Source organism: Danio aesculapii, chromosome 5, assembly GCF_903798145.1.
Source record: "Danio aesculapii chromosome 5, fDanAes4.1, whole genome shotgun sequence".
Taxonomy (NCBI): Eukaryota; Metazoa; Chordata; class Actinopteri; order Cypriniformes; family Danionidae; genus Danio; species Danio aesculapii.
Window position 1 is genome coordinate 13,728,183 of NC_079439.1, and position 14,454 is coordinate 13,742,636.

General features: G+C 34.3%; 1 protein-coding gene across 1 annotated transcript in view; it reads right to left on the minus strand.

The window, feature by feature from the left end:
- ppm1f (protein phosphatase, Mg2+/Mn2+ dependent, 1F) overlaps nt 1–9,426 on the minus strand; it is a 32,805-nt gene extending 23,379 nt beyond the window's left edge. Inside the window, exons 1-2 of the mRNA XM_056457410.1 lie at nt 9,269–9,426; nt 3,950–4,187 (exon numbers count right to left, since the gene is read on the minus strand). Of these exons, the coding sequence (XP_056313385.1) occupies nt 3,950–4,125 (176 nt within the window). The 5' untranslated portion in view covers nt 4,126–4,187; nt 9,269–9,426. The remainder of the gene's footprint in view (nt 1–3,949; nt 4,188–9,268) is intronic.
- Nucleotides 9,427–14,454: the final 5,028 nt, after the last annotated feature.

Sequence of the window (14,454 nt, forward strand, 5' to 3'; positions counted from 1 at the left end):
GGATAAAGACCAAGAGAACAGGACTGCGGGTGTTCATCCTTCCCTCTTCAGCCTTAGAGTTTTTTTGTTTTCTTTATATTTATGTATCATTTCACTTAATTTTTGATTAAATATATTTAAGTTGATTTGAATTTCTGGTTTGGATATTTATTTGGTTTTGTTGCTACTTCCTTGAGCCAGGAGGTTGTACCAAATGTTTGATTGACAGGCGCCATGTTTCTATAATAACATGTATCCACGTCTACAGAACATTTTTTGCAAATAAACAGAATAAAACATGTTACAACTTTCTGATTTTCATAAGTTTAAAATGTTTTTAAAATAGAGCATGTCTGTAATAAAGACAGCAAAATCGCTATGTAATTCTCACCACAGCGGCTTGGTGTCAGTAAACGCTAATAAGTGTGTGTGTGTATGTGTGTGTGTGTGTGTGTGTGTGTGTACTGCAAATGGCATTTGTGTGAAACTCATCATTTCAGAAAAGCCTTAAATAAACTCCAGCACAAATACATTTTTGACAAGTGACCTTATTTTTAGCTTCATCCGTGTCTGTCTCTATCACTGACTGCTGTTTATCTGACGTAATGCAAGAGAAGCAGACACACATGGTCTCCCAGTGGGCGGGGAGAAGCACCTCATTTGGATTTAAAGCCACAGCCTACAAAACCGCTACATAGTCCTCAGACACTAAAATGATCAGATTCTGGAGGCTACATTAAATAATCTGACGGGTATTTTGAGTTAAAACTTTACAGACACATCCTGGAGACATCAAAGGCTTATCTTAAATCTTGTAAAAGGGATAAAATAAGTGCCCTTTAAATTTATGGGTGAACTACCCCTTTAATTTTCTTCTAAATCCTGCTTGTGGATGCTCATAAAGCCTGGAGTATCAGCACATTTTGCACTAGTGGATGTGTTCTGTTTTTAGATGAGATTTCACACTTTGCCTGCACTTTGGAGCAACGAGTGGCAAATGGCCCGACCGCCCACTCAAAACAACACATCTATCTGAGAGGAGCATTTGGCTGCGTGAGGATGTTCATCTGATGACATAACAGCAACATGTCGGAAAAAAAGAAACTCCCTTTTGTGCCACGGTGAACGTCATGCGCATCTGACCTACATCCAGACAGGAAAAGGGTTAAACCTGACAAATGTGCATCTGAATTCGGCACAGCTTCCAACAGAGAGGAAATGAAGTCTAAATGTCAGGAAGTGGGTTTAACAATAGTGATTCCACAGACAGGAAGTCTGCCCTGAGAAATGTGTCAGGGGAGGGAAAAAGGATCCAGAAAGAGATACAACAAAAACGCCATTGTCAATTTAGACTTTCAAACTTCAGCTTGGATTACCAATGAAAAAAACACAAACAAAAGTCTTTTAATCGGGCCGTGCGGTATGTGCGCTATGTGCTGACTTCCTGAAAACGCTGTCAGGAAAACAGATGATGGTAGATAGAGTGTAAAGCAAATGGGGGAGAGAGCGAGAGGAATGAGAGGAATGAGAAAAACGCTCCTCCTGCTCTGGTTAAAGAGGACAGGTGTGTGTGTGTCGCAACATTTCACACACACTCACTCACTCTAGGGCCTTTAAAATTCTGTAGGTGTTTTCAGAAAATGGAAATGCATGTGGTAAGTTGAGAACATGCAAGTGCTTGCAAACGCATTCACAGGTGAGAGACGGTAAAACATGCAGCAGAATCATCCGAAACATACATCCATGGTTAAACTGAGAACCAAGGATTACAGGGGTGCAAGAGAAAACATGTAAATATGCAAATGTTACTAAATAAAAGAATGAAGGAAAAGTTTTACGAATAAATATATATGTAAATATGTATAGATGTATGTGTATAGATGTATTTATTTAGTTAATCTTATAATGTTATGTTTTATATATTCTTATAATTATTAATGGTAAGAGTAATAAAAGCAATAATGGCTGGAGTAATAATTTCATTTGAAAATACATACAATAAGTAATAAATAAATGTTTAATAAATAAGTATTTAACAATTTTTTAAATTGAATAAATGTTAAAATAATTATTAGCCCCCCTGAATTATTGGCCCGCCTGTTTATTTTTTTCCTCAATATCTGGTTACCGGAGAGAAGATTTTTTTTCACCACATTTCTACACATAATAGTTTTAATAACTCATTTCTAATAACTGATTTATTTATTTTATCTTTGCCATGAGGACAGTAAATAATATTTTACTAGATATTTTTCAAGACACGTCTATACAGCTTAAAGTGACATTTAAAGGCTTAACTAGGTTAATTAGGTTAACTAGCCAGGTTAGGGTAATTAGGCAAGTTATTGTATAAGGATGGTTTGTTCTGTAGACTATCGAAAAAGAAATAGCTTAAAGGGGCTAATAATTTTATTAGCCATAAAATGTTTTTTTTTTTTTTTTTTTATAAAACTGCTTTTATTCTAGCCGAAATAAAACAAATAAAGACTTTCTCCAGAAGAAAAAATATTATCAGACATACTGTGAAAACTTCCATGCTCTGTTAAACATCATTTAGGAAATATAAAAAAAAAAAGAAAAAAATTTCAAAGGGGGGCTAATAATTCTGACTTCAACTGTGTGTGTGTATATATATATATATATATATATATATATATATATATATATATATATATATATATATATATATATATATATATATTAGTAAATCTAAAATAACTAAGTAAAATAGAAAGTAAAATAAATAAGATTAACTAAATACATCTACTAAATGAAGACAAAAATGTTCAAACAAATCAAATATGACTACATTTACATCCATATAAACAATATTTTTTAATTATAATCTATTATTCTTTAATTTTTTTATTTAATTACAATTTTTTTAAATAACATAATAAACACATATACAATGTAATTTAATAAATAAATACAGCTGTTCAAATAATACAAATAAAACAAATATTACAAACAAAGATTACTTATATGAAAATTTCAACAAAATAAATATTTTAAACTGTAAGTCTAAATAACTAAACTAATATAAATATATTTATTAAACTATTTATTAATTATTAAAATAAACAAAATGTTTAGATAAAAATTATAACAATGTAACAAATATTTACCAATTAATACACAATTACACATGAAAACAAATTGATGCAGTCTTAAATCCTAACATGTAGGTCCCTCACATAAGGCTATTATATTCCGTTTCTTTTTCTTATCTCCTGCTGTTTATTTAACAAATTACTCAGCGCAGACCATCTTTATTATATGTCTTTAAAATAAATTTGGTCACTGGAAGAGCGCAGTGACTTATTTTTGATATTTTTGGTGGCTGATGGTATCTAACGATGATGATGCACTTTTTAATTTATTGCTGTGTCAGCAACAAAGGCTATTTTCACGGCAAACAAATCATAAATAAATATACAATTAACAACAACAAACAAATAAACACATAACTTAGATAAGATTCTTCCCATGGCACCTTCAAGACTGAAAGCTCCTGATTTTTTTTTCTAAATATTTCCCAAATGATGTTTAATAGAGCAAAAAAAAAAAAAAATCACAGTATTTCCTATAATATTTTTTCTTCTGGAGAAAGTTTTATCTGTTTTTCGGCTAGAATAAAAGCAGTTTTACATTTAAAAACCATTTTAGGGTCAATATTATGAGCCCCCTTCAGCAATATGTTTTTTTCTCCATTGTCTACAGAACAAACCATCGTTAAACTAACCTAGTTAAGCCTTTAAATGTCACTTTAGACTGTAAATAAGCATCATGAAAAATATCTAGTAAAATATTATTTACTGTCATCATGGCAAAGATAAAATAAATCAGTTTTAGAAATGAGTTATTAAAACTGTTATGTTTAGAAATGTGTCTGAAAAAAATCTTGGGGGGGGGGGATAAACAGGGACGCTAATAATGCTGACTTTACCTGTATGTGCACAAAACTAACCTGGCTGAAAGCAGTCGAAGGCCTAAATCCAGACTTTCTCCCTTCAGCTCCTGCAGAGAGATGATTCGGTTTGCTGAACTGACGGGCAGCGGATCTTCTGTCCCGAGCGGGTGCGAAAACTCCAGCAGAAACCTCTCAAGAAACATCCCGACATCTACTTTCTCTGCGCAGCTCATGCTGAGTATGGACTGAGGAGGACGTCAGCGAGCACGACTGAATGGAAACTTGATGTATGAATCTACGCAAAAACATAAAAAAAGGACCCTTTTCACAAGACTGTTTAACGATCCTCAGCATCTTAAATCCTTGAACATTTAAAATATTTAGATTTAAAAACAAACGTAGGAACATTTATATGCATTTATGTACGCAATATCTTTGCATCAAATTACATAAAACGAATCATGACTTGTGGGAGGTGTTTCTAATGCAGTGTCTATGGGGTGGGACAGTAAATTTGATGTTGTTCTCTCTTCTGGCTGCCGTTCTCAGTCTCACCTTTTTCAAAAGTCTTGATAACACCATTGTGGAGTTTTTCTTCTATTATTTCAACAAATAGGATTGTAAAAAAAATATTTGTGGTACTCTCCCATTCACTGCACTCTAAGTTTACCCAAATATGACGAATTCTGTTTTGGAGAAAGCTGTAAATGTGAAAAGGGTCATTAGCAATATGCTACTCAGGCACAACAATGCATTTTTATAGACAAGCGAATTGGCACATTTGTTATTTTGGTTCATGAAATGTGTTACTTTTTACTTATTTTACATTTTCTTCATTTATTATTTGCATGGTTTGGCCAGCAAAATGATATTATTTACTTCAAATGAACATTTCTCTTAAAAATGCAGTCCAATAAAAAAAAGTTGAAGACAAAAACAGAGACTGAGTTCAAGAAGTTAAATGCATGCATTCTACACTTTAGAGAACAGAAGAGTCTGATAATTTTAACATGGATGTAATCCGAATAACTGAGACTTAAACTATTTATTAGAAAAATAAGCAAGCAAGCTAGGTTTGAATGTGCTATAATATAATATCAGATTTACTAGAGACCAGGAGTCCGTTCTTCGTACCTTACTTAAATTATCCAAGATGATTTGGCAGATCCTGGATCTTTAATTTTGATCTCTGGCTAATTTGGTTCTTCAAACAAGTTCGCGAATTAGATTAAAATGTCAAAATGAACTGATCTGAGATCGCTGCATGTGTTGTGAAAGACAGATCTATCGATCCTCGAAATCATGATCAGAAATGCAACGATTGGCTGACGGCACAGCAGCATAATGACATCATCTGATTAATATTCTATTTTCCATGTGATCAAAATTACATAAAATTCATAGTAAACGGTTTGTTAAATATGATACGTGATAACTTTCCACCTTTGTTGTGGACTGCATGCTTTACACTTTCAAAGAGTAATTAGGAATTTTTTTAGTTTTACAATTAGAGCGGATTTTCTTTATTATAGTAGCCAATGTAGTATTATAGTAGCCGGTATCTTAATCGGTGTAAAGAATAACTGGATGTTTAAATTAATTTAGCATCAAAGCATTTTGATATTGGTAAAGGTGTCTGCAACTTTTGTGAAGCATCAAATCACCGTCATATTAACTGTCAAAACATGTTCATCACTGCATAAGTGTATTATTCCTTAAAAAAAGTTGCATATTGTGCATGTCTGTTATCATAAACAAATTGTACTAAAGCGATTGTACGCGTTTGTATCTAAAAAGTTAATATCAATAAATTTTCTCTTTAAACCACCAGATGGCAGTCTTTGTACTTTCATTTCGGAGTGTTATAAATATATAGATTTATATATATATATATATATATATATATATATATATATATATATATATATATATATATATATATATATATATATATATATATATATAGTTAAAATATATACATTTACTATTTTCCCAAGTGTATATAACTACTGTAAGAAAATATCAGCATTTGGTACATACTTTCAGTATTATCTTCGCTTGAACTGATCTGATCTAATCCCGTTTATATGAAATGAGCTTCTGCTCCCGAGCAGGTTTGAGCTACCAGACCTGTTGCTATGACGACAACTCTCGGATGATTTTTGAAGAACAAAACTATCCTGGATCAAGTCAAATCGTCAATAACCAAATCCAGCTAATTGAGTAATCTATGTACGAAGAACAGACCCCAGGGTTGGAGAAATTTACTTAGTATAAAATAAATTATACAAAAACAAAATAAATATTTAACTTTTTGCATGAAATGCACAAGTGTCACAGAGTGATTTTGTGACAGAAACTAATTTTATCTTTTTTTATTGTGGAGATTTGATTTTTTTTTTAAGTAAATGGACAATTTTTAGCATACAGCTAAAGAAAAACTCAACAATTTTTGTGATTTCAACTTTAAATTTGGAAAAGAATTTGGATATACATGGTTTTGATTTAAAAGCAACTTTAGATTCCAAAATAATAGACGAGTTTATTTTATAGAAATTTAAAAAATCATGAAGAATATAACTTCAATGGCATTTTATACAGCATCATTATTTAATAATAATAATTATTATTCGCAATATTCTAATATTCTTTTCTCCAAAAAGAGACTATAAATATTCACAAATTGGGACAATTACGGTTTATCTTTAAAAGGTAAAAAAAAACTATGCAAAATAGACAGCCAATGAGATTATTTCTATATGGACATTATCTCTATCAACATTAACCAATAGCGTGCCTGTTTGATCGAACTATAGACGAATTACCATGTTTGTAAACATTCAGGATGCGCATGCAGCCAGGTTGCAGAAAAAAAACGGAGTGCTAGCAATCACAGCAAGGGAAGGACATCCGATGCGGTACTGAGTTTGTTGTTTTATTAGAAATAAGTTATATTGATTACATATTATATATAGTATTTACATAATGCTTTCAGCATATTATAACAGCTTGTAATCCAGTGATAAGCACAGTTATTCAGCAAAATTAACGTTAAAGTGGGTGGCATTTGTCTGACAGGTCTATTTGCGATAGCACCCTCCCACTGGATATTGGTTAAGACAAAAAGGAAAAGCATCCAGCCCGAAATATACAACTATCTCATTGAAACTCCAAGTGTTTTTACAAGATAGAAGTCAAAGCCCTACAAGTCTTTGGATGCCCACAATTTTGTTCTGTGTGGTCATGTGCAAGAAATAATGTTCCTTGATTACCAGATTCAAAACTTTGTAGTGCTAAAAACTGAGATTCTGCATAGCCAAAGACAAGGAAAGAAGACAGAGCTATACAAGGCCCGAGTAATCATCAACAAGCAAAACAACTGTATTCTGACAGTGAACTGCACCTGTACGGCAGGGTATGTGAACTTACACGTTTACATTTCATTCTTAGCATTCAGTGTCCACAGTTTAATTCACCATATTTAACTGTTTTTGCTGAAATCATTGCTGCAATCATAAATGAGTAATGTGTATGATTCAGCATAGCGTGAACTTACCTGATATGAAATGAGAACTGCAGAATCCAGCATTTTTAATTAGGTCCTCACTCATTCAGCTTTGAATTTCAAATTTGGCATCCTATCGCACAACACGACATGTTTGCTATTGCCACCGGTCTCTTTTTGCAACTGGGGACCCGTGTGACGTGATGCAGGTTGGTAATTTCTCTATAAATAACGACGTATATTTATTTATTTATTTATTTATTTTAATTTACCCTTCAAGATTAATTATATGTAAAAATAAATAAATAAAACTCCAATTCTGAAAATTCCATCCGTAAAGTGTTACAATTTTCCACTTTGTGTGACGATATTCAACCTTTAAGCCACATTCTTTGCTTTCTGCAAACAGTGACTATAGCGTACTTAAACATTACAGAATGAATCTAATATACACAGTGCACTATAACAAACTCCCAATGTTATTTTTAGTTAGAAATATTCTAATATTAATTTCTACAAAAAGAGACTATTATTATTCATGAATTACGACAACTACGGTTCGGATGGTTTATCTTTAAAAGGTTAAAAAAAATATGCAAAACAGACTGTCAATGAGATTATTCATGTATGGCCCTCTATCAACATTAACCACTAGCGTGTGTCTAGGGCGGGGCTACCTGTTTGATCGAAATATAAACTATAACATTACTTAAACATTACAGAATGCATCTAGCAGAAATGCCCAAACTAGGGTCAGCAGGCCAAAGTTGGCCCTTTGTATCCTTTGATTTGGCCTGCCAGAGGGAAAATGACTGGAAAGGGTTGGTGATGCCTTTAACAGAGATTCTAATTTCTATTTTAATGTAACCTTTTTTGTTTGTTTGTTTTATTGTTGAGTTACAAAAAAAATCAAACTGAAACAAAATGTTTCAATTAAATGTTGTAAATGAATGCGATTTTTAAAAATGGACATACACTTAAAGAAAAGGGGACAAAGCAGAAGACATCAGCGTACAAATCAAGGCAAGAGCAGGTTCAGCATAACTAGTGTATTCGACATCAACTTCATTGTTTTATTGAGTTCATTTAAATAATATACAGACCATTTTGAGGGATGTAAACAAAAGCAATGGTTCCAACATATTTCCTGCTTTACATTTGTAATTTCTATAGCTTCAGAGAATCCAAAAAGAGCCACATATTGATGAGTAATGTTATGACAGCTGTTTTAGCATTAAGTTATGATTGAATTGCCTCTTGTTACAGTTATGAAATAGTTTGATAAGCATCAGGAAATGTTCATAGACCGATGGCATGAAAACATTGAAATGGTCTATATTTTCAGAAAATTAGAATGCATTGGTAAGTATGGTTAAAGTATTTTTTCTATTCATTTTTAAATATTATGAAATAAATTAGGAAATTACATTGGCAACTTTAATGTAGTACAGTATGCAATGTTTACTTTCAGCCCACAGCTCTCAATCAAGCTTGAGTTTTGGCCCTTTATAGTAAAACGTTTGGACACCCCTGGTATCTAGTATACACATAGTGCACTAAAACAAACGACCAACACATCCCTATGTTGATCCCCATATTGTTTACGCAAAAACATCACAGACAAAGCCAAACTTAGCGTCTTACCAACTAACTACAACGTATTGCATGCAGGAAACTTTGGTTTAATGCGTAACTGCAGGGCTTCGTAGTGTAACTTCAGCATGTCACTTACCACTAGACAGTGCACACATACACACACATGTCGCCATTTGAAAGCAGAACAACCTGGCCTTTAACTACAAACAGCATCTAATTAGTTTAATTAAAAGCATAAGAGTAAACACAGTCTTGTATAAACGTGCTGTATGTACCTTTGCGGATGGTTGGCGTTGTTTTATTCGCAGACACTCCCTTTTTTTCCTGACGAGTGCGGTTTGATGTGCTCGTACATGAACGCACGCCCTTCAGTCACTACACAACAAAAGCCCGTCCGTCTGCGGAAGTCACCGTGATCGACAGGAAGTACAAACAAGGCGATATAAAAGTACAATGGATGAGCGTGTGAGGCGAGTAGAAATGAATGAAGACCATCCGTTTTGAATGCAGATCGACACTGCTGCCTAGGCGGCGCTTGAGCTTCCTCGTGAATATTAAAACCATCAGTTTCACGTGCCAACCAATGAGCGTCCGGTTCTTCCGTAATTAATATTCATAAAGTTCTGCCTCCAGTGACAGAGAAACATTTCACAATTTGTTTCATTGTATTGTGATTCAGATTGATTTTAACTGAAAAAAGGATATATTATGTTTTTATTTTTATTAATTTTTTTTGCAATTACGTGGTTCTGTTAAACTCTATTGGAAGGAATGCGTCAATAGAGCCGCCATTTTTGTACAGGGTAGCGCTCCATTGAAATGAATGCGGGACCAAGCTGCAGTGGAGGACTGTGGCCATCCAGAGCCAGAGAAATACACAAATATGCATGTATCTATGATCGGGAGTTTTCCTGATGGTCATTATGCAAATATTTTTTTTAATTACGAAAATTATAATTTTACATCACTTTTCTACATTGATGGACTATAGTGACCGCACGGACATGACAAAGAACCGAGTGTTTGTGTGCATGGAAATGTACAATCCACCCTCCCTGGTAAATTTGATCTAATCTGTGTCTTCTGGCACCGCTGCATCTTGTTGTCATATTTCGTAACATTGTTTGCTTATTTTATTCAACAAAACTACCATAAGCTTAGTATTTAATGCAGGTTGGAGTTACTTTGCCTTATGGTGAGTGCAGTAAGTGATTGTATTATCATCCTTACTGAAAATTTTTTAGATTTAGATGGATTTAGAGGGGTTTTGGCCATTTCCAGGCTGGTTTCCAGCCATTTCCAGACTGGTCCTAGCTGGTCAGGCTGGGAGAGAGAAAAACCAGGTTGTCCAGCCTAGCCAGGCTGGGAGCCCAGCCAAAACCAGCTATGTCCAGCTTAAATCAGGCTGGTCAAGCTGGTTTTAGATGGTTTAAGCTGACCATTTTCCAGCCTGACAATCTAAAACCAGGCTGGAAATGGCTGGAAACCAGCCTGGAAATGGCCAAAACCCCTCTAAAACCAGCTAAAACCAGCTAACCAGCCTAGGCTGGTTTAAGGTGGATTTTTCAGCAGGGATCAATAACGCTACTTGTTTAGCACAAAAGTTCATAACATACAAAACGTAAGAAACGAAATCCTACCTATGAAATGTTCTGCCTATGTGCTTCGTTTTCGTGGTTTGCTCGTTACTATAGCTGTACACATCGCTAAAGCCCAGCATCTTCACGTAGTGCCTTGACTAGTGCAGTTGAATGACATTTGTCCTGGAAGCCCTGTACAAATGTGGCGGCGCTATTGACGCATGCTCTGGGTCCGTATGTGATATCTTGTGTATATATCTATGTGATGATATAAGACGCATACAGTGAGTCAATGTATGGAAACATACTATGGCAAGGCGTTTTGACATTTAATCAATGACCCGTACTAGTATCTTTTTTCATGTTGCTACTACTTATTTTTTTAGATACTAGTATCTTTTCCATTAAGTACATATTCATTAGATAGTGCTTATTCATAAGATACTAGTGCTTATTCATTAGATACTAGTGTCTATTTTTTAGATACTAATGCTTTATAAAAATATGCTGCTTACTCATTGGACGGTTTTTTTATTAGAAAGTAATATACTAGCACACATTTATTAAATACTAGACTAGTACTTGTTTGAAATGTTACTAGTAAAAAACTAGTAGTAACTCTTCCATTTGGACTAGTCTTACTCATAAGACGAGTAAAAAGCAGAACTGACTGGTAAAATAACAATTGTTACTAGTAGTTATAAAAGATACTAGTGTAAGTACTGATGAAAAACTACTAGTATCTATTTAATAGTTACCAGTAAGGAATTGGTACCAGTATTTATTGGTACTGCTTTACTAATATTATAAGCAGTATTTTACGGTTTGTACGCATGCATGTTAAATACAGAGAGCTTTTGCCGTGTGTTATGCTGCTCTTCTGTAAAGCTCTGTGCTACTGTAATCACCGACTTAATAAATTACTATATTAAAAAAAAAGTTAAAAACTAAATGGGAGACAGGGGAATTCGGAAGAGTGCCCTGGACAGATACATTGGAGTAGATTGATAAATGTGGTCTTATTTTACAGACAAACAAAAACATGTGCATATAGCAAATTGCATATCTTTGTTTACTGCATTTAAGTTGTGTTATTTACGATCTGTCTGGTCATGAGATCACTGAGTCATCTACTTTTGCAAATGAACTCTTCATATGTTTTCATCATTCTTCATAATTTAATTCAGACCAGCAGCTATGGCTGCACAATATAAACTTTCAGCGTCGATAGTAGTGTGGGCGTCCACAATAGTCCCATCTCAGGATGATTAATGTCGAGTCTGGAGTATGGTTGATTGAGCAGGAGACGCAGTTGAGATCTGTGGAGTCGCTGCAGAGTTTAACCATGATGGAGTGAAAGCTGATCATCCGCATGTCACACACACATTTATGTACAGGTAAAGTCATACTGTTATTAACCCCTCCTGTAAAATCTTTATTCTTTTACAAATATTTCCCAAGTGCTGTTTAACAGACCAAGTTTTCACAGTATTTCCTAATATATTTTTTCCTTCTGGCAGAGGAAAGTCTTATTTCTATTAGTTTAGCTGGAATAAAAGCATTTTTGACCATTGGGTCAACATTATAAGGCCCCGTGAAGATTTTTTTCTTTTCCCGATTGGCTACAGAACGAACCACTGTTGTCCAATGACTTGCTTTATTAACTCAGTTAAGCATTTAAATTGCACTTTAAACTCTCTAGTAAACAGTAATCCCAACTACAGCATAAAATCCCCACCTAGTGGTCAATTATAGGAACTGCTAGTGATATGTTGGTCTTTTTGAGACCACTGGGTTTGGCCTTCATATTTTTAATTATTTATCAGTTTTATAAATATTTACTCTATCTTTAGCTAATCTTGGCCTATAGCTTATATCGCAACTCGTATCGTAACAGTTAATATTTCCCGTTTGTGTACTTCCTGCTTTTTTATTAACTTTAATTGTAGATTTAACGTTACTTTCTAAGAATTATGTATAGTTTAATGTTAATGCATTCACCTAGATCGCCAAAGCCATTTCTTAAACACTTGACAGGCTTCATGGAAACAGTAGCCTAACGTATTTCTGAACTAGAACTACAATTGACAGCCAGATTTCCCAGGAGAAAGCACATGTAATCAGCAGTGCAATTCTGATGAAGACATATAGCGTTTTTCAAAACTTATTTATTTTATTAAGAGTTTTGAAACTCTGGAGAGAAATTCAGGTATGTTTGTAACAACTACTTATTTGTTGGACCACTTTAATATTGTCAACCAAATGCATTCAATGGTGTGACAATGTAGGCTACTAGTGATCTCTAGGACAAATAAAAACACAATTAAGGCGTTCAGAAAGAGGACTTTATTCTGTTTGATTTGCAAACTCATCTGAAAACACCAAACCGGAGGGACGAAAATGGAGAAACCAAACCATTATAATGCGCGCACATAAGTCGTGGTTGTCTTGAGCGTGTTGTTCTGAAGGCTTCTTTGCTCAACAACCAAGGCAGGCAAAACAAAACAAAACAAAAACATGCAAAAACAAAACAAACACTTGCAAAAACAAAACAAAACATCAAACAGTTCACACAAAGGCCCTATTGTCTATTTTAGACTATAGTAAACTAAAGTTTAAAACTATAGTTTAAAATAGAAGCTAAAGTGGGCCACGCTGCTTCCACCCACCATAACCCAGGCAGCGGGTCCCACTACCGGCCCCCCGTGTTTCCCTAAGGGTCCTCAGAACCCTATGTAGCACTATATCGGGTGCACGAGCCGCCGTGCCTGATTACCCGCAACAAACACGTAATATTCTTCGCTATGTTGCGTTTACATACGCAAACCGTGAGGAACTACAATTCAACTCAATTGACCTTTATTTGTATAGCGCTTTTACAATGTAGATTGTGTCAAAGCAGCTTCATATAAAAGGTCACAGTAAATAGGAACAGTGTAGTTCAGTTTGTAATGTTTAAGTTCAGTTCAGTTGAGCTCAGTTCAGTGTGGTTTAATAATCACTACTGAGAGTCCAAATACTGAAGAGCAAATCCAATGATGCGCAGCTCTACAGATCCCGAACCATGCAAGCCAGTGGCGACAGCGGAGAGGGGAAAAAAAACTTCACTAATTGGCGAAATGAAGAAAAAAAAAACCTTGAGAGAAACCAGACTCAGTTGGGCACAACCATTTTAATTTCTCCGCTGGCCAACTACAGCACAGACGGGCTGAGTGAAGCTCCACAAAGAGGACTTCGTGAAATTGGCGTGGCTCCACTCGTACCGTCGTTATTGAACTCACCTTGGTCAAGTACAAACAGCAACACCTTGAGAACTGACTAAACTGAGAGAACTGACATGTTTTATATGAGAATGCAGATCGAAAGCTTAGAACGCGACGTCACTGACTGAGAATGATGTCATTATCTATGTGCTGAAGAGTTAGGACAGACACACTCACAGGCCTGCTACATTAACACTACCGGTCAAACGCTTGGGGTCAGTAGGATTTTTAAATGTTTTAAAATTAGCTTATCCTGCTCACCAAGGCTGCATTTATTTAATCAAAAATATCCTACAAATGGGAAAAATGTGAAATGTTAGTTGCACTATAAAATAACTGATCCAAAGTAGTTTATTATTTAATATAATAATTTATTCATGATTTTAAAGATGAATTTTTAGTCACATGATCCTTCAGAAATTACTCTAAGATTAATTATTATTATTGTTGTTATTATTATTATTAATGGTAATAGTACTAAAAACATTAATGACTAGAGTAATAATCTCATTTGAAACTACATACAATAAGAAAGCAGTTATTTTAAATTAAACATGTAAGAAAACATGAAAAACTTTTGACTAGTAGTGTGTGTATAAATGTACTTGTATTTATGTA